Genomic DNA, 23,204 nt, shown 5'->3' with positions numbered 1-23,204 from the left:
TACCCTAAATCTCAAAGCTTTTAGGGATAGAGCCAGGATTTCAAAGCTAGCATTTGAGGCGCCTGGCTGCCTCAGTTCGTACAGTATGCAACTCCTGACCTCAGGGTCATCAAGTCCATGTTCTTTTGACATCACCACACTTAATTCTTAGCTCCTGGAAAAACAACTCAAAACTTGAGTTGAATATTCCATGAGCTGTTCAGGGATCTTCCCTGCGGCCTTGTTTATAACGAAAAATCATAACACGAAGACTTACCAACAGCAGAGTGGTTAAATTGCAGTATAACCTTATGACAACGCACGATACCACGCAACTGTTAAAAGACAGAACGTTCAGGCATGTTGTAAAAAAGGCCAACGTTCATACATATATGTGCTTGCACAGGCACAGAAATTCATTGAAAGACACCAATTAATTCATTCATCAAATATTTTTGAGCCTCTTAACGTGTCCAAGGACCTTAATTAATAACAAGGGTTACCTGTGAGGAGTGAGTCTGAAGGAAAAACAGTAACTTGTACTTTTGGGTAAGCTTCTGCATATTTGGTTTCTTTAGCCACGAGCATCACTTTTTAGAACATCAAAATAAAAATGATGAAAGGAGTAGAAATATTCAACAGGTACTTGTCTGGCAAGGGATAGGGGCCATAAGGAACTTCGAAATCTCTGCAATTCTCTAATCAGAACGGCAGCGGGAGCGTCGCACTTTTAGGGCAGGTGGGAATTTAAAACGGGGAAAAAACGAGCTGATGAGAAGCCCAATCCCGTTTAGTTCTTGGCAGCCCAGGTCTTCCTAACCACACGCTTTCGGGATGTGGCTGCGCGGGCGGTGTGACACCGCAGCCGAGGGGGCTGCTGCTCCGGGCTCCGGGCTCCGGGCGCCGCTCGCCCCGGCTGGCTTCTGGAGCTGCCCTCCGCGCTCCTCCACCGAGGCAGCTCGGGCCGCGCCGGTCACCGGCACGAGGTGTGGGTCAAAGGCCACACTCCTCTCTCGCTCCGCTCCGCTCCGCAGGCGACTCCGCCCTGCCAAGCCGGCCGGCGAGGGGCCCCCGGCGCTCAGTCCGCGGCCCGCGACCAGCGCCCCGGAGGCGGCGGAGAGTCCGGGGCCCGGGGCCCGGCGTAGCCCCGCCTCCTCGGTCACTGGGCGCCGGTCTCTCCGTCTCCGCGGCGCCTGCAGCTCTCGAAGATGAGGCAGCCAGGCTGTCGCGGGCCACGGCCGAGCTCCTCCGGCGCTCTCGGCGTCCTCCGGCGCTCCCGGCCTCCCCGTCCTCCGACGCCCGCGGCCGCCAGCGGCTGCGCCCAGGTCCCCCGGGCAGACGCAGGCGAGGCGAGCCCGCGCCCGCGGGGATCCTCCTGGGCGCCTGCGCGCCGGGCGAGCGCGGAGAGGGCGCGGCCGGCCGCGGCTGCGGCTGCGCAGAGGCGGTGTCAAGTGCTGCGCCTGCGCACTAGCGGGGCGGGGCGGGAAGGAGGGAGGCGGTGGCAGCGGCGGCGGCTGTTGAGGAGGAGGAGGAGGAGGGGGGGGGGAGCGGAGGGAGGTGTTTCTGTCAGTTCCGGCTGTTTGTTCGGGAAGTGGATCCGCCGCAGCCGAAGCAGCCGGGAGGGAGCTGCGGATCGCGAGGCCAGCACCGACCCCGCCCGCCCGCGCGCGCCTCCCCCGCCCGCCATGGCCCGGGACTACGACCACCTCTTCAAGCTGCTCATCATCGGCGACAGCGGTGAGGGCCGCGGCGGCCGGAGGCGGCGTGGGCCCTGCCGGGCGCGGCCCGCGGGGGCCTCGGGGCGGGCAGGCGGGCGGGGAGGTGCCGGCCCGCGCGGGGCGGGGCTGCCGGGCGGCCGCTGGCCCGAGGGGCGCGCCGAGGGGCTGAGGTTGGGGCGCCCGGCGTCGGAGCGCAGGGCAGGGCGCGCGGGGCGCGCAGGGGTCGGGCCGGGGCGCCCGGTCCTCCTGCCGCGCCTGCCGCTGCCTCACGTGTGACCTTGGTCAAGTCCCGCGATGTCTGGAGTTGGACAGACCCGGGTTCGAGTTCTGGGACTACCAGCTTCCTCACTCCGTGACCTTGGGCAAATTGTTTAGCCTTTCTGAGCCTCGGTTCCCTCGTCTGCGAAGTGGGGACGTGCCTGGCTGGGTGGTATGACTCTGTGATGAGATAAAGCTGGGAAAGTGTTCAGCGCCCAGCCTGGCGTAAAGTCAGCCGTAGGTAGATGCTAGCTATTGATGTGGTGGTTAGTGCTCGTTGTAAACCTCAGTTTCTTCCTCTGTCAAATGGAGATAATCCCAGAACCTGTCTCATGGGATTACCTCGCACAGGGCCTGGCACATTCCTGCTGAATTATCATCTGTATCGTTCTGTTTCCCTATCCGCAAAGTGGAATAATAGTAGGCAGGATCTGCCTTATGGGGCTGACGGAGTATTCAGTGAGATAATGCACACATAGTGTTGGGACCATGCCCACACGTAGTGAGTGCTCAGTACGTGCTCGCTCTACGGTATCCTAGACGGGTATTGGAGGTGGGTCAGCCAGTAACACAAAAGGGCTTTGACCATATATACACCCTGGGAGAGCTCCTAGCTGAGCGCACTGCACCTTCTCCACGGCCTGGTGCAGTGTCCTGCACCCAGTAGGCACCTAAAACACATCTAATGAATGAATGAGTGAATGAATGTTAAGTATCCCTAGAAAAGATAGGTTGGTTTCTGGGAGAGGGTGGAGGGTTTTAGAGGTGTTTGTGGCAGGTAAGCTGGTTTATGAGGTGATCAAGAGGTCAGGGAGGCAGGCTCTGGGAGGTTTATGGGAGCATAGCTGAGGTGCTGGGATTATATGATGGGGAAGGAGGCTTGGGAGCATGCCACGTTTATAGACCAGACCTGAGTTGAGTATGGGCAAGGCAGTCACAGGACTGAAGGCCAGGTTGGTGGTGGAGCCCATGGATTGTTAAGGAAAGAAGGGACCAATCACAGGGGTTGTAAGACCCTGATGGAGTGTTGGGTGATGGCCATGGAAGTGAGTGGGTTTTGGTCTCAACTGTGAAGCTAGATTGGGATGTGGTTGGTGGTTTGGATCCGGTGAAGGACGGCTGAGGTTTCTGCGGTTCCTGGTAGAAGGGAGAGGTAAGGGGAAAAGTTAGGGGCCGACGAGGGAGATGCAGAGTAGCTGTGGTCAAGGAAGGAGTTAGATGGGTGGAGGGTGGATTCGTTGTGGTTTGAATGAAAGAAAACCAGACAAGCTGTGTTTGGTGGAGGTGGTGGACCCTTGGAGGGTGGACTCTGGCATTCCTCAGTGTCCCAAGACTTAGGCCTTTATAGGATTTGATTTTAGCCCCGGCCATGGTTCCCAGGGACTTGACATTAGGGTAGTTTCTCTCCTTTTGGAGTTAAAGTAAGCCCACCAAGGTCAGGGTCCTTAGCCCTCTGCAAGACATCTAGGGCTTTGTGTGTTGATATCCAAAACTGAAAAGCATAAACTCTGCAAGGAGATGCAGCTTGTTGGCTTTTCTCCTCTGTAAAACCCAGGGGATGGTTCTGGTCCACCCCCCCACCCCCACCCCCCCGCCCCCGCCTTCTCAAAGTCTGTTTTGCCTGGTATATTGATTTCTCACTGGGAAGTCAGGTGTGGGAGAAGACTTGTTAAGTTCCGTGGCTGGCTCCTAGTTCAGTCTGCACTTGTAGAACCACATCGGGTGCAGGAGTCAGCTGGACCCTCGTGAGACTGGGAGATGGTAGCCAGGAAGCTCAGACCAAACTTGGCAGCTGAGCGAGGAGGCAAACGTCGGACACTGCCCTGGACTGGCTCCTTACGTGGAGGCTTTCTGAAGGTTTTTCAAATAATTTCACAGACGCTCTCCTCTGATTCTCACCTGCTGCCTGTGCATTTTGTCAAAAAGGAAACTGAGGCTCAGAGGAGCTGACTGACTTGCCCAAAGTCATACAGCTCATCCCAGGTAAAGCTTGGGGTTAATGCACATTGGTGCTATGCGTGAGCAGCTGGTGTCAGGCCTGGCGAAGGGGGGCCCTCAATGAATATTCGTTTCTTTCTTTATGAATCTAGAGTTCTTCCCACTCTGCCACATTGTACAAGCTTCTGGAACACGTTCCCTCAGCTTTTGCAGCTCTTCCTTATGGCTAAAGTTCTCTACTTTCTCCTGTGCTCTTCTGACATTAGCTCGGTTATAACAGCATTTCATCTGATCTCTGGGGCCAGCCATCCTTATTCTTAGAACCTGGAGATTGGAGTGGCCATCAGAGAACTAGTTAAAGCCTTTCACTTTACCGATGAGTGAGCTGAGGCTCTGAGAGAGGAAGTGACTTGTCTGAGGTTGTACAGTGAATGGGTGGCTGAGCCAGGATTAAAATTGCAAATGCTTTACTCAAAGGTCTAAGGGTCTTCAGCAGTCTAGAACTGAAGTCCAGATGAGTGAGGGACTAACTATAGCCCAGGGGAGGAGCCGGGCCGGGGTGGGGACTTTTGTGGGGGCTTTTTGAGGACCAGAGCACCTGTGTAGGCCAAGAAGCAGGGAGCAGGGGAGAGCGGTGATGGCTGAGAGGGGCATGCGTGGTGTTTGTGGGTAAATCTGTCTCCTGGCTGCCAGGAGGCCTTGGGTGCCGGGGCCTATACTCTTTGCTGGGTAGAAGGTGACGGGGCTGGACTAGTTGGGTTTCATGCTACGTATGGCCCTTGCAAAGCCTTTGACTTCAGCTGTGGTAAAGGTAGATTGGTACCTATCACTTCCTCTCTTAGGCCAGTGCTGTGGGATAAATGGAAGCAGCTTGTTTTCCTGAGGAGGCCTCTTCCAAGGATATTTGGGAGATGTCATGTCTCAGGGTGGGCTTCTCTTCCTTTCAAAGGAAAGAGCAGTGCCGGAGGTTGGTGTCAGGTCAGAGCAACAGTTACTGTGGTGGCTGTAGTGGTCTCTCTGCAGCCTGGTGGTTTTCAGCAGCTCTGCAGAGCAGCGGGGTGAGGGAGGGGACTCGGAGAGGCCAGGTTGGAGGGCACACTGCTGCTTCATTGCTTCGTGCAGAGAAAACACCTCCCCCTTACCTCTTATTTTTTATTTTATGTATTTTTAGAGTGAGAGAGAGCAGTCGGGGAGGGAGGGGGCAGAGGGAGAGAGAGAATCCTAAGTAGGTTCCACACCCAGCAATACAGGGCTCAGTCTCATCCTGAGATCATGACCTGAGCTGAAATCAAGAGTTAGACACTTAACTGACCCAGGCGCACCCCCCTTACCTGTTTTAGATCTATGGGATTCAGATAAAATTTAATTTTAAAGAAGGACTGTGCTGCTCCCTGAAAGTTTGAAAACTACTGTTTTGGCTTCTGTGAATGCCGCGGTCATAGCATTAGATGGCATAGCTGTCAATGTGATTTGTGTTGTCCTAAATTCATTAAACCGTGTTTTGCTGGTGTCTCCTAAGTGCCGGGCCCAGCTCCCAGCACTGTAAATGTCCAGGGTGAGGAAGGCGCGATCTCCTTCCTAGGGGAACTCCCAACTAGTGGCCCAGACACAGCTTTTAGCTGAGTAAGCGGACCCAGAAGGCTCCAGGAGGAAGCCAAGGAGCCGGTAGGCCCGATGGGGTGTTGGCACTGGGCAGAGCGCTGTGAGGGACCCAGCCCAGGGCCTGGGCTCTCCTTCACTCGGCAGGAAGCCTCGCAGAGGCGGCAATGAGGAAGTGCCTCTGAGCAAGAGCTTGCAGGTACTGTGGGCGCAGCACCCGTCTGCCCAGAGCCGCACCCCAGCCTGTGTTGGGGGAGTAAGCCCCAGGTTCACTCCATGAAGCAAGTTCTTCTGGGTTATCCCCACACAGCTCACTCATTGGAGAAGTCCCCGGAAGAGATTCTCAGAGAGGACTGGCCAGAGAGGGTGTCTGGGATTGGTCAGGTTTAGAGAAACAGCAGGGGAAGGGGGCGGTCATAGCGCCCTTTCAGGAGCTCATGTACCTTGTGGGCTTCTCCCCACAAATTTGCACTTAGCTTGGAGGCTCTTGAGACCCCAGTTTAAGATCTCACGTCTAGCAGTGGTAGCACTGCTGCTCTGAATCTAACAGGAGTGAGATGAGGAGCCCTTTCGGCATCTTTTATTCCACTTCCTGAAACAGACACAGGAAGACTCCCCTCGCAGTATGTACTGGAGAGAGCTGTAGAGCCCTGGGGTAGACCGCCCTGGATTCACAGCTCAGCCCCACGCTTCCCTGCCGAGGGCCCGAAGGCCAGCTGCTCAGCCTCCCATAGAGCTCAGGTGCCTGCCACACACACAGCTCTGTGTGTACAGATTCTTTCCTTCTGTGGTTGGGTCACCCAGTTGGCCTTAGGGCTGGCAAGGATAGGGGATGGGACGGGGGAAACAAGGCAGGGGCCCCGGCTGAAGCTGCTAGTCTGGAGGTAAAGAGAAGCCAAGCTTATAGGGTTCTGCTCATCCTTGGGTCAGGTTGTGTCAGGGGGTGCCGTGGTAAGTGAAGTCGTCTGAGCACATGTGAGCTGTTGGGCTGACAGATGTAAGGCAGACAGCCCCTCCTCACCAACCCAGCTGGCAGTGACATTGGCAGGGGGAAGATGGCTGTCAGTTGGTTTGTGTTGTCTGGGCCTCAGTTTTCTCACCTGCAAAATGGCCTTGATCAAGAGTCTCTTCCAGGTCCACAGTTCCTCGTGTGATGCTGTACACAGACTGCAGCTCCACACATGGTGTACACTTTTCTAGGAACTGTGTGTTTTATTATTTATTTATTTATTTTTTAAAGATTTTTATTCATGAGAGACACAGAGGAGGGGGGCGGGGGCAGAGACACAGGCAGAGACACAGGCAGAAGGCAGGCCCCACGCAGGGAGCCTGACATGGGACTTGGTCCCAGGACTCTAGGATCACGCCCTGGGCCGAAGGCAGGTGTCAAACTGCTGAGCCACCCAGGGATCCCCAGGACTGTGTGTTTTAGACATGCTTTGGAATCCATATCATTTGGTTTACCTTCCCCCTGCTTTTTTTTCTGTCATCTGGTGTCTCCCTCTGGGTCTCCTCAGCATAGGGCCACGAGCCCCTTTCTCATCTCATCATGCAGGACTCGGGGGCAACTTCTCTCCCTTCGGGACAGAGGCAAAGGTCAGACACTGGGTTGGAGAGATGCTCTCAGCATATGGCCGGTCGGGGAGATAAGCAGCATTGAGGTGGGAGATGGGTCTGCTGAGCTTCTTAAGAGTTAGCATTTGGGTGCCATCTCCCTGGAGGACAGGGTGAGAGGGAGGGACCCGTGGCCCCTCTCATCTCCTGCTTTCTTTCCTGCAGGTGTGGGCAAGAGCAGCTTACTGTTACGTTTTGCAGACAACACTTTCTCAGGTGAGTGTGCCCCGGGGGTGCTGCTGGGCTCTTGGGTTTGAGATCCCTTTACCTGGTGCCTTTGCCTGATGTCTGTCTTATTTAAAAAATCCTTTGGTAGGCCCATCCCTTTTTCTACCCGGAGACTTTCTGTGCCCCATTGTTAACTTTTTTTCCCTTCCTTAAAATATTACGAGTTAGTACATGCCTGGGTAGAATTTCAGACAGGCAGACTCCGAGGTGGAGAGAGAAACCTGTCCCTTCACCTGCTCCTACTCTGGTGCCTTTGTGGCCACTGTTCGGCGCAGTGCGTGGCTCCTGGTTTTTTCAACTCCACATGCAGTGGGTTGGCAACTGGCCTTCCCCTCAGCACATCACGGACCATCCTTCCCCATCTCTAGCAGACCTCTGGTTCTGATCTGCATCATTTACCAGCATTGCTCTCGATATGTGCGTGCTTTCTGGCTGCTTCTATTTTAAGTTATGCATTATTTGGGATGCGTCTTATGTTTATCTTTGTATAGAAGTGGAGTTACTAGGTCAGGGGGTAAATGCATTTGAAACTGCCGACTTGCCTTTCAAAGAAGCTGTGCTAAGTGACACTCCCACTGAAGGGCTCAGAAGTGCTCCTTGTCAACTCTGATCCATGCTGTGTCTTAGTCTTCACGTTTGCTAAGCCGATAGGCAGAAAGTGCTATCATATAAATTTGCATTTTCCTGATCCCCGGTAAAGTTGGACCTGTTTTTGTTTGTTGAATACATCAGGTTCATAGTAGAGGCTTTGAGTTGGCTTGGCCTCTCTGATCAAGGACCAAATGTGACTCTGTCATCGGGATTCCGTGTGCTATGCTTGACCATCGAGCTAGAGTTAGGAAGCAGTTACATGGCGAACACTTCCCTCTTGGTGAAGTGGGCCACTGGTGGTGTGATGGCGGAAAGAATTGTCTGTCCCCTGTGCCCCTGAGCATGGCTAAGCCTCAGCCTATTTGGAAAATGGGACCACTCAGCGTAGGGTTATTGCGAGCATTACCGGAGATGCCCGTGTTCTCTTGCCTGGGCGAAGGAGTCCCTTCAGAAGTGGCAGCCAGCTGGGCGCAGTGGCGCGCGCCTGTAGTTCCAGCTACTCGGGAGGCTGAGGCAGGAGGATCGATGGGCCCAAGAGTTCTGGGCTGTAGTGCGCTATGCCAATTGGGTGTCCGCCCTAAATTCGGCATCAATATGGTGACTTCCTGGGAGCGGGGGACCACCAGGTTGCCTAAGGAGGAGTGAACCGGCCCAGGTCAGAAGTGGCAGCTAGGGCTTGTTGCTATTCTGTTCTGTTCAGGGGTGGTAACTACTGGGCAGCTTCCTCAGACTCGGGATCCCCGCTCTTCCTCCTGGTGTCCCTCGTGTTCCTCGCCCCAGTGGCTTCCAGCTCTGGTCTCCCCATGTGCTCTCTCTCCTTTCCGTCCCTACCGCCAGTGTCTTAGTGGAGACCGTCGTAGGTTCTGGCCTGACACGTCATGGCAGCTTCTGCCCACCCTGTACCTGAAGCTCGGTTCACCTTGTCAGTACAGACCTCCAAGGCCTCCTCACGTGAGTGGAGTTTATATCAGAGTTTCTCCATGTGGTCATCACGGACGCTGGGGCCCCATGCTTCCTTGTGGAAGGGGCTGCTGTGCATGTAAGGATGTTGAGCTGCAGCCCGGGGCCCCACCTACTAGAGGCTGGTAGCTCTGCGCCCCCTGCCTTCTCTCGGCCTTGGAAACGGTACCTGTTCTTTCAAGTGAGGCCCACGTGTGACTTCCTCCCCAGAGCCTTCCTGGATCTCCACCCTTCTGTGAACTTTGAGCCCTCCATACACTCCGTATGGTCAGGAGGGCTGTGTGTTTCTGCAGCACTGTGTTCTCGTTACACAGTAAGCCCCAAACAGCGGGAACAGGAGTTGTTGGTCAGCCTGGGCAGGACTAGGACATCGGCTAGATCTTCTCTTCCGTCTTTCACACAGATGCCCGAGCGAACTGTTTACAGCACAGCTCAGGCTCTGATTCAGACCCTTCACTGCCACTCTGCCACAACCAGAGAAACAAGCTTGCCAAAATGGTACAAAGGCCCTGAGACCTGGCCTCGGGCCCCCCCCATCTGCCTCCCACCGCATGCTTGACCTCACATGACCGCCACCCCCCACCCCCCTCAGCCTCCCCCATTGCTATTTTTGCTATCATCTCCTCTTCCCGGAGCAGTGTTTTCCAAAATACAAGTTGTGACCTGTGTGTTAGGAAGTAAACGTTGTGGGTCATTACAGTGTTGGGTGTAGCCCAGGAAGCAAACCCCCACACTGTGTGCTGGGGGACCCCAGGACTCAGGCCACTGCTGACACATCTGCCCTGGCCCTTCTAACGAAAGGAGCCTGTCCCCTCCCCTGTCTCAACCTGGTTTAATTTCCTTTGTGGTGCATCTCACTCCTGAAATTGTGGTCTTTATCACTTTGTGTCATTGTGTCCTGTCTCACCCTCACCTCCACTGCGGGCACCACTGGGGTGTGGACCTTGTCTTTCTTGCTCAGGACTGTGTCCCTGGGACCTCGAACTTGCTGGGTGCAAAGAGTGAGTGGGGAGGGATGGCAGAGGCTGGGGTCACCTGTGCGGGTGCAGATGCGTCCGATCGGGGCGCCCTGGCGGCCTTGCTAATGTGTGTATGTATGTGTGTGCATGTGTGTGTGCGTGCATGTGTGTGCGTGTGTGTGTGCGCGCAGGCAGCTACATCACCACAATCGGAGTGGATTTCAAGATTCGGACTGTGGAGATCAATGGGGAGAAAGTGAAGCTGCAGATCTGGGACACGGCCGGGCAGGAGCGCTTCCGCACCATCACTTCCACGTGAGTCAGGCTGGCCCACTCCCATTCTGACCCCTTGCCACCTACATTTGGATGCAGTGTCGGGGGTCCCAAGTCATAGCAATGTCCCTGGGGTGGGCCCCTGAGCCGTCAGGAGAGGCACTCCTTGCCACAGTAGCTGGTGTTGTGTGAGAGGAGGAGGTGATGAGGTAGGCTGCAGCCCACAGGGGCCAGTGGCGGGGTGCCTGGCAGGAGAGTACGAGTCAGTCTTCAGTTCCCCTCTAGCCTTCAGTTCCTTTGTAGGCAAATGGGAGCATGGTGATGCTGCCTACCTAGATGGTCACATACTTGGTGAGTGCTTCTTGTTAGGGGCCAGCTGCGACAGCCAGGGTTGGCGTGCAGGCTCCTGTCACCTGGAGGCGGCTTCTCTCCTTTGAGAGGCTAGGAAGGAGTACTGGTACATAGGAGGCCATTGGGAGGCCTCTCCTCTGCCTCCCCAAAGCCATTTACCCAGAACCTGGCTCACCCTGTGGGCTGCCCTCCTTTGTTGTTCCAGCATCTTTGTGGTCTTCAGCTGTAAATGGGGGAGCCCCGCTGGAGCCCCAGAGAGCAGGAGTCCTGGGGAGGGGCTCTTGGTTCCTGTGCTGTTAATAGAGAAGCTTCCAGGAAAGAGGAGGGCTTTGAAGGCAGACAGCTTAGAATTTATATGTCTGTTCTACTGTGTGACCTTGGGCGGTTGCCTAAATTCTCTGTGCTTCGGTTTTCCAGAGGGTTTCTCCTTAGGATTTGCTTTAATGCTCAGTCCTCTGTGCCAGGTGCTTCACACAGATGATCTCATTAAGCTCTGCAGTTGGAACTATTATTTTCCCCATTTTACAGGTGGGGGGGACTTCTGAGAGGGGTCCTCCCAGTGAGTAGCAAAGCCTGAGCTCCACACTGTGGCGGGTGCAGACTAGGAGTCAGTGTCTGGCCTGCAGTAGTTGCTGCTTTGGTAGGCCTCTCCTTTGCCTCCCCCCAGAAGTTCCTGTGTGACTGGAGGCTCTTGGGGAAGTGGCGTGGAAATTTCGGCATGGAAATGGGACAGACCCCAGGCTGGCTGCCCATCCTGTGGCTTGTGAGGATCTGCTGAGGGGTGAGAAGCCCCTACAGTGGTGGCTGGGAGTATTGGGGGATGTTATTGGGGGTGCTGCCGTGCAAGGAGAGGGGTGAGGCCAGAGCTGCCCTGGTTCAAGCGGCTGGAGCCTGAGCAGCCCCTGAGCGGGAGAGACTTCTGTCACTGGGTCAGCTGTGGGGAGCACGTTTGTGCCGTGGCCTGTGCTTCCCTGAACTCTGTGGGTCCCCACGCTTGGGGGCTGCCCAGTGCAGCTCTCCGTGGCTTCTTGCTGATGAGCTCCCTGAGTCCTTTTGTGTCTTAGCAGCTGCCAGCAAGTCCTTGGGGAGGGCAGCTGCTCAGAGGCTCCTTGCGGGAGGACGGACGTCACGGGCAGCGCAAGCATCCAGACCTGAACAAGACCTCTCATCTGTGTCAGGTCTGGACACTGACCCCAGACGTCCTTCCTCTGAGCTGCGACTGTCACTGACGATTTTACCTGTTTGTTTCACTGAATCCCAGATAAAGAGTCCTGTGATTATTTCCATTTTATGGATGAGAAAATTGAGGAGAAAATTATGGAGAGAGGGTAAAGTGACTTAGTTTGGTCTGTAAGTTACATGTTGAATTCAGGTTCGTTTGATGCCAAAGCTCTTGCCTTCTGGTTCAGCCTTCTGCTCTCTGTAGTCCCCACCTTGAGAGACTGGGGCCGAGGCTGATGCTCTGGTGTCTCCTGTGGCCTAAAACCACTCAGGGCATTCAGGGTGGCTGAGCATACTGGGTCCATGGCCATGAAAAGGGCTTTTTGCAGGGCGGTTTGTTGGGGTGCAGAGGAGCCCGTGGCCACCTTGAGGTCAGCTCCTTTAGGAGCAGGGTGGGAAGAGGGTGAAGCACCTCCTTCATTCTTTTGGGGACACTGGAACAGCTCAGCTACCTGAGGGCAATATGTGTGTGTTTGGGGTGCTCGAGGAGGGGGCATGCTGCACAGTGGGGGTCTGTGGGCACCGGCTCAGCCTTTGCTGGCCATCTTGCCTGTCTTGGGGAAGCTGAGGAAGCTCCATCTTGTGGGTCCCCGCTCTGTGCTTCATGAGGCAGGAGGCACTGCACACGCCATGCGAGGGGCCATGGAAAGACTTGACGTCCTGTGTGGGCGGCTGGTGAGGAAGGGAGTCTTGAAAGAGTTTAGGAGTTGTTCTCAGGGGTTGGGGCAGTCGGGGTGGAGTAGTATGGCCTTTTGTGATTCAGGGCATTAAAAGAGAAACTAAAACTGCATCCTGCCCTGTTGTCACCCTGTTTCTTCTCTGTAGCTGGGGTTTGCTGCCCCTGAGAGGCGTGGCTGGGGTGCAGGTTGGGGAAGAGGGAGGAACGAGGTGCCAGATGGTGGGCAAGGGAAGCCCCTTGGAGCCTTGGCCCTGGCCTGGGAGTCAGACCCAGACATTGTGACTTCAGCACAGTCACTCCCTTCAGCCTCATGTCCTCACTGTTGAAATGGCGACCTTCGTGTCCGTCATAGCAGGTTGCTTCAGATGAACAGGCAGTGGATATGAAGTGCTGGGCGCTGTGCCGGGCACAGAGCTGAGCACAGGTGAGTGTGTGTGATTACTGGTGGCGGCGGTGACAGGAGGCCCAGAAGCACCAGTGACCCCCTTGTCAGAGCTCTGAGCCCCCGGTCTTGTCCTCAAACTATTCTCGCTCTCTGGTGAAGTCCCTTTCAGCACTTCTTGGCATTCTCAATGGTCTTCAACATAGGAGAGCTTGGTGATGTGTGCCTCTGCCTGCACTACCTTTGCCAGCAGGGGACAGTCACTTGTCCTGGTCCTGGTGTGCACTCCTGCCCAGTTGGGTGATGACCTGGTGCTCTGGGCAGCAGCTGGTTCTGAGGGCCTGGCACCTGCACAGCTTGACAGTCTGGGCTCCCAGGGCAGGGACACCATGTCCCCGGCAGGCAGAGCCAGGGCAGAATGAAGCCCCTGGGACCCCAGCGGGCTTCTGAGGGGCAGAGAGACGGGGTAGGGGACACCAGCTGGGCTAGGCCCCTGGGCACGGCACGGGCTGCTTCTGCCCGCAGCCCTGACAGCTGGCTTGGGAAAGCTGCCTTGATGCCGTCCCTTGGTTTTCTTCCACTGGTGTCAGAGGCCCCGGCTTGTCACTGAAGGAATATTAATAACGGTAGAGAGCCACCATTCCTTGACGGTTGACAACCCCCTGGCCCTTGTGAAAACATAAGTTATCTTCTTTATTCCTCGCAACTGTCCCCAAAGCTAGGACTGATACATCCGTTTAATAGCTGAGGAAGGAGATGCGCTGAGGTGCGTTGCAGTAACCTTCCTGGGCTCCCACCGCCTTGCAGAGATGGTGCCCGGTAGCCTTTGTCCTGTGACTGGGTGTAGAAAGCAAGAGTGGCCAGAGCGCCGACGAGCTAGTGGTGAGAAGACGGCTGCACCCACGGCCTCCCCGGCTCCATCCTCACTAAGGCTCTGGTGCGGAGGGGCTGTTCCCCCACAGGCTTGAGGGCCCAGTAGTGCTCAGCCCTGCTAAACCTAAGGGGCGGGCGGGGTGCGTGGGGTCGATGTCCTCCAGCTGTCCCTCTGAACTGTAAATGAGTGGGGTCACGGTGTCTGGAGGGGAACGTTTACATCTTCCTGCCTTCCAGACCTTCTGGCTGACCTCACGCCATAGGGTCTGCACGTTTGGACGGTGGCACATCTGGGACACCTTCCTGGCTGGGACTGGATGCCCCACACCATTTTCATGCTCTCTCTGCCACCGGCGTGGATGAGCCCAGAATGGCGGAAGGGAGGTGTCCACCTGCCCCCAGAGGAGTGAATGAGACGTTGGCGGGGCTTCTCAAATGGTGTGTCTTCTTGGAATGGCATTTTATAAAGCCTGGCTGGAGGAGAGAAAAATCTTTGAATGGTAAAACAAAGACAGTGAGAATATAGCATCAAATACAAAAATTACTTGCATTTTAAACAAAACAAGAACTTCAAAGAAGTTTTGAGTTAGTGGCAGACTTGAACAACTTGACTGACCGCCTCAAAGGCGGCTCCTCGTTCACTGGTGCCTTGGGCATGAGCGTGAGCAGCAGTGCTCTTGAGTGCTGGGCTGGGGCCTGGTTCCGGTATGTCCAGCCGGGGTCAGGTGGACAGATGCTGGGTGTCTTGCAGGAGAGCTTTCGCCCCATCACCATTTCCCTGGCTGCTGTCCGGATGTGGGCAGGCTGTGTCTTAGTGAAGGGGCTACTCTTGTCCAGGCTGAAGCTCTGACACAGATCCTGACCCTCCAGGTATTATCGGGGGACCCACGGGGTCATCGTGGTTTATGATGTCACCAGTGCCGAGTCCTTTGTCAACGTCAAGCGGTGGCTTCATGAAATCAACCAAAACTGTGATGATGTGTGCCGAATATTAGGTGAGGCTGGACCCCCTGTGGGGACGCTGGCCTGGAGGGTGGGAGGGGGGTGCTCCCGCAGGGCTGGGCTGACTTTGCTTTTTGCCTTTAAGTGGGGAACAAGAATGATGACCCCGAGCGAAAGGTGGTGGAAACAGAAGATGCCTACAAATTCGCAGGGCAGATGGGGATTCAGCTGTTTGAGACCAGCGCCAAGGAAAACGTCAATGTGGAAGAGGTGAGGTGAGGGCCCAGAGTGGGGGCAGGGAGGGAGCGGGGCCCACTCCGTGCAACCACCACAGCCCCCCTCTCCCCGCCTCTAGCCTGCCCAGAGTGCCCAGAGGGCTGACAGGAAACCTCTTAGTAACTGCCATTTCTCGGTGCCTGTTGAGAGCCAGGCATCGTGCTAGGCCCTTAACGGGCGCTAGCTCACATCTCAGCCGTCCTCTAAGTCACCTCCATGTTTTATATGGGAAATTGAGGTTCTGGAGTGAGGACTATCACCCAGCTTGTAAGAAGCCAGGTCAAATGGAGACTCTGTAGCCCAGCTATGCAGGGTTCCCGCTCAGCCTTCAGCCACACTGCCCACCCCGGCCCCAGGCCTTCCTGCTCTCTGGGCTTTCCTTGGGGCCCCTGCAGACAGCTGGTTGCTTTCCTGTGGCCTCAAGAGTTCAGGTGGGCACTTGCTGCGAGGCCCCAGAGGCTCTTGGGGAGACCCGTCCCCCGTGGAGCAGCTGAGCCTCCGGCCAGGGGCAGCTTCCCTTCCACTCGGCCTGCTGGAAAATAGCTGGGAGTCTGTGGGAGAAAAGTGGGACTTTTGGCCACAAGCCCAGGCGGCCATGCTCGTAGCTTTGGGCGAGTCCTGTCCCACAGTGTGTGGAATCTGGAGACCCAGGGAAGCCAGGATCCCCCTCGTGTGTCCTGGACACCCGACTGCATCATGGCAGGGAGCCCGGGTGCCTCAGAGTCAGGTTGGGATCACAGTACAGGCCTTTCTGTGTGACCTGAGGTGGTGACTTAACCTCTCTAGGTTGCACCTGTTCCTTCCTTAGATCGGGGTAGGGTGAGCACCCCTGCCTCCTGGGTCGTGAGGGGTAAGTGGAGCAAATTACGTCAAGTGCTTGACACCTTTCCTGGCACAGTGGAGGAGAGGCCTGTGGGTTGGCAGGTGGAGTCCCATTGGATCCTGGCACCACAAGGACATCTTGGGGTAGGGTCTGGGGACCCATGTTCTACGCAGGACATGTGGTGACATGGCATGAAGTGGGCAGGCTGTGGGGTCCCTCTGGCCTGTCACCAGATCAGGGGCACCTTTATCTTGTCTGAAGATTCCAGCTGGAGAGGTTCTTTTTCTCTTTTTAAAAGAAAGACTGGAAAATCCCTGAGATTGATTTCTCTAAGACACAGCTCATGGAGCTTTGATGTTCTTTTTTGACTTTTTTTTGGAAAGGGTTTGAGAACATACATGCAAAACCCTCTCACGAGTAGAAATAGCAAATGGGACACGGGGCCCGGGGAGGCGGCCGTGGCGGCCAGCAGAGACTCTGAGCTGGGTCTGAGGCCACCTCACCTCCTTCGTCCTCACAGATGTTCAACTGCATCACAGAGCTGGTCCTCCGAGCAAAGAAAGACAACTTAGCCAAACAGCAGCAGCAACAACAGAACGACGTGGTGAAGCTCACGAAGAACAGTAAACGAAAGAAACGCTGCTGCTAATGCCCCCCAGCCCACTGCAGAGACTGCACTGCGGCCACTCCCCGGCCCGAGGCCCGCGGGGCTCCTCGGGGACAGTCTCAGTTTCGTGCCGTTATTTAAAGAATTCTCTCCACGTTTTTGTATCGGGAGGCGCCATCGGCACTTCCTCCCCTCCCCCTTTGAGTGCCAAGAAGGTGTTGGACGACCTGCCCTTCCCTTCTGGTGCCCCTGCCCCCGGCCAAGGCACCCGGGCCCGGCGAGGACGCTGCCAGCCGAGCGGACTGATTAACCAGAGTTTGTACATAATGTATATTGCTTTAACCAGCCGCATCACCCTCGTCCTGCTCTGGCTTTTGCCTCCTTAATGCCAGCCTGCTGCAGTAGACCCTCCCCACCCCGCCCCATCTTACTGCCAGCAGCTTCCTGAGGAGACAGGATCGAGTTCTAGCCACATCTTTTGTCAACCTGGGCTGGTGGAGTGGGCCTTCCACGTTTCTTGTTCTCTCCTACAGGCTGTCGGCTTCCTCTCCTGGCACGTAGGGTCTCGCCTCTCTCCGGGGCCTGTGCTGTGTGTCTTCCGAGTCCAGCTCCCTTCCCTCCCCACCCTTCCCTGTCCCCTGCCCACGTCACCATCCTGGCAGCTGGGGGAAACCTGGCCTTGAGGTAGGCCTGGGGCTTCCCATTAGAGGTCTAGCCTTTTGGCTTGCAGAAAGACTTGCTCCTGCCTTCTGGTCACCAGATTTCTTGTCCTGCCTTCTAGATGCCTCTGAACTACAACCCAGGGAAACCTTGGCTTTTAATTTATACCAACCTGTTTCAGTTCCCACAGAAAGGTAGGGGTGTGTTTGTGTAGGGATGGGGCTTGTAGGGGCACTGAGGAACATTATTTTAACATAAAATGAAGCCAAATCAAATGAATTAAGTTCCTTACACTTTCTCTTCCTGAGGTTTGGTTGGCACAGCAGCAAAAGTTGTGGCCTCCTCACTTTGGGTCCGTGTTTTTAGAAAAATCGAATGGCTTCCTGCCATTGTGGGGCTGGGCTCTTGGCAGAGCAGCCCTGCCTTCTCCTGGCCATTTCTTGGTGGGGAAGGAGAGCGGGCCTCCCACCCTCATCTGTGTCAGCAGAGGGCTTTCCCCGGAGTTCCTGGGTCTCCGTTGTGGCACCAGGTCCCTCTGAATGTGAGGAGTGGGTGCTGGTGCTGGACCATGGGGACGCCACCTCGGAGTTGGACGGCAAGCAGCTTTGGATCACCGACAGAACTTTTTTAGTACAAAGGCAGCAGGAGGATTTCTTAGGGGGTGGGAAGGAATGGTGGCCGGGGCCAGGAGCCAGCCAGCTCTATCCCTGGTCCCCTGGGGGAAGAAACCAGGGTCATCTGTACTGGATTACTGTCCCCCCTCGGGACACTTCCACCATTCACCTTTCCCCTAAAAGGATCATGTAACCTGGGAATAATTTATTTCAACACCATGATGTTTTAGATTTCCTTTCCTAGGCGATTTCCAGGCAAAGCCCTGATTGGACAATCACGTTACAGTTCACACTGCAGATTTTCCCTGTTAACATTGTTGATGGGTTTTTAATCAATAAAAACTGGGGGTTTCTTCTGACCTGTCTCTCCACTTCCCCAGACTGCCAAAAGCCTGTGGTTCTCTGTGAGCCGGCCTTCACTAGAGCCACCTGGAGAGGTGGGGGAGCTCTGAGCCTGGGAAGCAGTGCTGTGGAGGGTGGCCATGGGGCCAGCCGACAGGCATTTTCTGACTGGTTGGGGGCCAGGAGCAAAAGTGTGGTTTCTCCATCCTCAGGGCTGTGCTGGGTGACCGTAGGCCTGTGTAGGACGCAGAGAGCTCGAGACTCCTGGGGTGGGCGGCGTACTCAACTCAGCATTCACGTGACATCAGTGTGGCAGTGCTTGCAAATTCAAGCAATAAGGGGAGAAGGGGTCCTGGAAGTTTCCAGCCCAGGCTAGAAGACACTATGGGTCTGGCAACTGGATGTCCAGACCCAGGTGGTGGGGTGATTTTGGTGACGACAGTGTCTGTCCCACTGAGTGTTACACGCATGAAGGGTGGGGGTGGGGGTGGGGGACTCACAGGGCTGGGCTGACGTCCTGGTGGACCTGATGTGAAATTCCTGTCGAACAACAAAACTTTTAAATGGTTTGCTAGGATTATTTCTGTATTGAAAGTTTCTAATTATGCTTTTTAAAAAAATACTAAAAATAAAGGTTCAAGCTGCCAAATTTTCTTCCAGGGTCTGTTTCCTCCAGCTGTGCTCTGGGTGGGCCTGCCTTCCTCCCACCCACTGTGTCCAGCACTTGTTTGTTCTGGTCTGAGTCCAGCACAGGTGCCTGTTGAAGCCCAGGGACACTTGGAGAAGCCAAACGTGTTTTCTCCACAGAAGGCTGGCCCAGGTTGAGGCCCCCGCAACCCCGCCCCTGGTTGGATGCATAGGTTGGGAGCACGCGTGGGAAGATGCCAGGGGGAAGCGCCGTGTTTATTCTCTGCATGCCCGGAAGGATGCAGTGGAAGCTTTGCCTGCAGTGATTTCTTTCTGGCTCAAAGTCTGCCAAGCTGTGGGGCCTGCTCAAGCTTGGGGAGCGGCACTGGCAGGGCTGGCCTGTAGTTGGGCAGCTGTGGCCCTGGCAGGGCGCCCAGGGCCAGGGTGGGTGTGGAGGCCGTCCCCTAAGAGCTGTCCTGGACAGGATGCCTGCACCGTCCAGGGGAGGTGCCCCTTCCTGGCGGAGTCCACTCACTGGTACCAAGATAGGGGTGACCTCCCAACACATGGAGGCCTTACTACTGCTGCCGCTTTGTAGCCAGCTGGTGGTGGCTCAGAGATGTGCGCTGCATTCTGCCCATACGAGCCCTCTGGGTACCCAATGATTGAGGCGGGAGGCTCTGTAGAAATTCATTTTATTCTTAGACTATTTTCAAAAGAAGCAGTGGTGCGCTGTTTTTCTAAAAATATGCCTTTATAGATTTATATATAATATGTATATTATAAAATCCATACACGTATTTACATGATTGCTACATACAAAATTACAGCACTGTGGTATGTACATATCTATAGGTACATTCTTTCCGCTCATCCCTGCTGTGCTTTTTCCCTTGGGAGGGAGGGAGATGATCCTTTGTAAAGCAGCTTTCGGGCTGGCTCAGCCCGGGGGTGCCTCTGAGTTGGGGCCTCAGCAGAGAGGGTGGAATGGCTGCTGAGGAAGGAGCAGAAGCAGCAGGTTGCAGGATTCATCCTTCTGCAGGCCTGGTGGGCAGTATCTGGTGGCATCCGCCCTCTGGTGCCAATGCTGCCCTTGAGGTGGAGGTGGCCAACTGCAGACCCCTCTGGGGCTGTTCTGTGGCCTGGACTTGCTTGGCTGAGCCAAGAACTTGTATGTGGAGGGGAGCAGGGGGCGGTGGGAAGAGGAGGAGACCCTCCTCCCAGCTCTGGCCCCATGAAGGGGAAAGGACTAGATGGCTAAAGCCTGCAGAGGGCCCATGAAAACACCGGCTGGCCTGAAGGCCAGGGAGGGAGAACAGGGGCGACCAGGGCAGGGCCCTTCTTCCTCCTGAGCTTGGGACGGCGACAGCCAAGCCCCGGTAGAGCCCGTCGTGGTTAAATGCAAGAGAACGGCCCTAGCCGTCAGGCCCCTGCAGGCTGGGCCTCCTGCCGCACAGGCGCTCCGGGCAGAGGTGCATGCACAAGGGTGAGGAGCTGCCTCGCCTTACTCCCTGGGCCAGAGCCTGGGGGAGAGTTAGAGGCTCAGCCTCGGGCCGGTGTCCCAGAGGACCAGGCCCCCGCAGCTCAGGCTAGCTGGGGGCCGCGACAGCCTCCTGAGGCATGCAGAGAACGGCCTCCATTCCTTCTGTTCCCCGTATTCCAAAACAGGAGGGCAGCAGTGCCTGGGACTGGACGCGGGAGCCGCTGAGGGGTGGGCGGGGTGGGCTGCGATCCACCGCGTCTGAGCTGCAGAGCCCAACCGAGGGGCCGCGCTGGAGGCAGCCTGAGCCCCACTCAACAGCGATCCGTCGGGGAGCCCGGGCTAGGCATGGCCTGGCAGTGGGGACAGGGCTCCTGCCCGTCCCTCTGTCAAGGGCAACCTTCAGAGGCTGAGTGGGCCCTTCCGGACGACTCGGCTCTGGTGTGGGTGGGCAGTGCGGCCGCTGAGCCGGCCCAGGGGAGCCCTCGTGTGCCAGCATGGCGCGATGAGCCCTTGCACGCACCCTGCTTCAGTCACCTCTAGTCCACCCATCCTTGCTGGCCTGACTCCTCCCGACCTAAATTTTCCTGAAGAATGAGAAGAGCCTCTTGCCTTCAGTGGTGCTGGGCTCGTCCCCGCGTCCCATGCCCTGGGCCCCGGAGAGGGCAGCAGGCCGGCTCTGTTCCTTCAGGTGGGTGTCCATCAGCTGCCGGTCAATGACCCTGTGCATGTCATCCTGCGGGGGGCAGAGCAGAGGGGCTGAGCAGGGCTCTGACCTGGTGCCAAGGGCAGCAAATGTCAGGGGGATGCCAGATGAGGATGGGATGGGATGAGATGACTGAATGGCTGCAGCCAGGTCAGCCCGAGCGAGAAAGCGAATGTAGACACGATGCCCGGACACAAGGGAGCCACACAGGAGCCACCGACACCTCCGTATCCTCAGGGCATGGGGCTTCTCCTTGCTAGCATGAGCTCCTTGGCTGACCCTGCCAGTGGTCTATCCCTATCCCTGCCCAGAGAGGGGCAGGCTTGGGGCCGAAGCTGATAATTCCCTGTCTCTACTCGGGCCTTGCTTGTGACTGGCCTCCTCCGTCCTGCCTCCTCCATCCCTTGGGGCTGAGTGTGCCTTTCCCTCGCGTCCCTCCCCAGGCCCCAGGGCCACCTCTGCTTGCCAGCTCTCTAGTCCAAAGGGTCAGCCTCAGGGGGCCTTTCCGGCCTCCTTGCCCCCTTGAAGTTCTACCAGGCTGCACCGCTGATGCCCAGGTACCACCAGCAGCCCCACGTGGCCAGGACACGGTTCCCTTGGTGCGGCCCTTGCCCACAACCAACCACACGCTGCAGGCCTCCCCGGGCATGGTCCCACCTGTGGCACAGGCCACGGGCGTCACTAGCTAAGGGCCTGCCTTCCTCCTGCTTAGGCCCATATCCTTGCCTTCCTCACTGGGGTAGCACTTTTCCCCAATTTGTTAAAGTTGCCTAGAAAATGCCTCCCTCACCCCGACTGCCTTACAGCACAGCAGCTTTTACCCCACAGAGGGGCTTCTAGACAGCAGCTCCACTCACTCTCCCTTCTAGTTGTTAGATTCCAATTCTGCACAAGACTCCACTCGGCAAAGGCCTTCTGCCGCTGACAAAGGATGAAAGCTACTGCTGTAGAAATAGAAACGGCCCTGTCTAGTTAACATCAGCAGGAACGGAACACGCATCTGCCGGATTCCTTTACCCCTAAACTCAGTGGGCTCTGGATGCCCTGGTGAAGATACCAAACCTTGGCTGAACCCTGGGGTGTGTCAGCTGATCGTGTCCTGCTTGAGTGCGGGAGAGTGGCTGAGCTCTGGGCAGCCGCATGCTTGACAAGGCAGGAAGTGGGGCTGGCGCCCGCCCCCCATCCATCACCTCTTGCACTCACACCCACGCTCCTGCCACTCTGTAGGTTTCAGTGTGAAACAAAGGGACTTTCCTTACCCTGCACCAGGTAGCAAGAAGCGAGTATGGGCCTCTTGCTCCTCCCCTCGTTCATGTCCTGCTCTCCTGGCTTCCTCTCCTCTTTCCTCACACTCTACTTCTTTCCAGTGCCTTCCTCCTACTCACAGAAATGGGAGACATGCTCTCTACCTCTGGTGTCCCAGTGGCAAATTCTGGGCACAGCACCCCGCACTCAGGACATGCTCAATAACATCAGTTACATGGAACACTAGGAATGTTATAGGGTCCTTCAGAAAGAAACCCTTTCAAAAAAAAAAAAAGAAAGAAACCCTTTCAGAGCACCCATGCTTTTTCTGGCACATTGCAAACTGTACCTTTTTATACTTTAAAATTCATTAAGGCAATCCCACAAACTAGATCACCTTAGAACTTCAGACACACACACACATGAACCGCTTATAATTCTACACCAGCCAGTACTTCTGTGGGCAAAACAGCCCATTCATGAGAAGACAGCACCAAGAGACCAGGGCTTAGCCAGTCAGAAATGGGTCGGCCTATCAAGCCCTGGCCTCCGTGCTGCACGCCCACTGGACGTGGCGGTGACGGGAGGGGGGCTGCGGGTGATGGCATGGCACACTGCACAGAGATGACGCCGGACGCCGGCACACACAACGTGGTGGGCCACAGGAAGGCGGGGGTGATGGCAGCAGGGGACAGGGTAGGTGGAATAGGGGCTCGATCTCACCTCAAAGGCAGGAGGGGTGTACAACTAAAGCTGTTGATACGGGAACTGAGAAAGGCCACTAGATCAGAAACCAAAGGAGCCAGATAGTAAAAAGCCCTGAGGAAGCAAACTGTAGCCGGGAGAGAAGAGAGAAGAACGGGCGGTAAGCCAGGGATTGACCAGCTGGTGGTAGGGCAGGAGCTGAGGAGCCAGGAACCATCTCCCTGAGGCTGAGGGGACGACACACACAAGTGCTCCTGCAGCCAGGCCGGCAGGGCCCTTGGAGGAACGGTCACCGCTAACCTGCCCGCCAGTGGAGGGCTTTTCATCTGTCTGCTTAGGATTGCGTGGGGAGAGACATGAATGGCTACACCCATATCCTGAAATTGTACGATGTGAACTTCACTAACAAAAAGTACAGCCCTGGCCCAGTGGGGAGCTGTGCTGGGGATGGGGCGGCCTAGGCAGAGGGATTTTGAAAATGGTGGTCCTAGAGAGGACACATTGACTCATTTTCCCCCGGGTAGTGCTCTTTGGAAAAAGGAAGCTGGCCTTCG

At 56.2% G+C, this 23,204-nt stretch overlaps 2 protein-coding genes across 7 annotated transcripts in view; one reads left to right on the top strand and one right to left on the bottom strand.

The window, feature by feature from the left end:
- Positions 1–1,523: 1,523 nt before the first annotated feature.
- Positions 1,524–18,536, top strand: RAB35 (RAB35, member RAS oncogene family). Of its 3 annotated transcripts, XM_077875894.1 has the most exons (6): positions 1,528–1,716; positions 7,272–7,322; positions 10,036–10,159; positions 14,494–14,618; positions 14,711–14,835; positions 16,185–18,536. In XM_077875894.1, the coding sequence occupies exons 1-6, from the start codon at positions 1,665–1,667 to the stop codon at positions 16,311–16,313; spliced, it is 606 nt and encodes a 201-aa protein (XP_077732020.1). In that variant the 5' UTR covers positions 1,528–1,664; the 3' UTR covers positions 16,314–18,536. The 3 variants fall into 3 exon arrangements, with proteins under 3 accessions (XP_077732022.1, XP_077732020.1, XP_077732021.1); XM_077875896.1 differs by lacking the exon at positions 14,711–14,835 and having other exon boundaries at positions 1,524–1,716; XM_077875895.1 differs by lacking the exons at positions 1,528–1,716; positions 7,272–7,322 and adding an exon at positions 8,764–8,876.
- A 657-nt stretch (positions 18,537–19,193) lies between these two features.
- The window catches only part of BICDL1 (BICD family like cargo adaptor 1), a 103,817-nt gene continuing 99,806 nt past the window's right edge, over positions 19,194–23,204 (bottom strand). For 2 of the 4 annotated variants that reach the window (XM_077875881.1, XM_077875884.1), the window contains one exon: positions 19,194–20,730. In XM_077875881.1, coding sequence (XP_077732007.1) covers positions 20,572–20,730 — 159 coding nt within the window. In that variant the 3' untranslated portion in view covers positions 19,194–20,571. Of the gene's footprint in view, positions 20,731–20,750; positions 22,078–22,668; positions 22,778–23,204 lie in introns of those variants that run through there. The other 2 variants (XR_013366630.1, XM_077875883.1) reach the window with 2 other exon arrangements.

Source organism: Canis aureus, chromosome 27 (assembly GCF_053574225.1).
Source record: "Canis aureus isolate CA01 chromosome 27, VMU_Caureus_v.1.0, whole genome shotgun sequence".
In the NCBI taxonomy this organism is placed as follows: Eukaryota; Metazoa; Chordata; class Mammalia; order Carnivora; family Canidae; genus Canis; species Canis aureus.
This window is presented reverse-complemented; position numbering and strand designations above follow the sequence as displayed.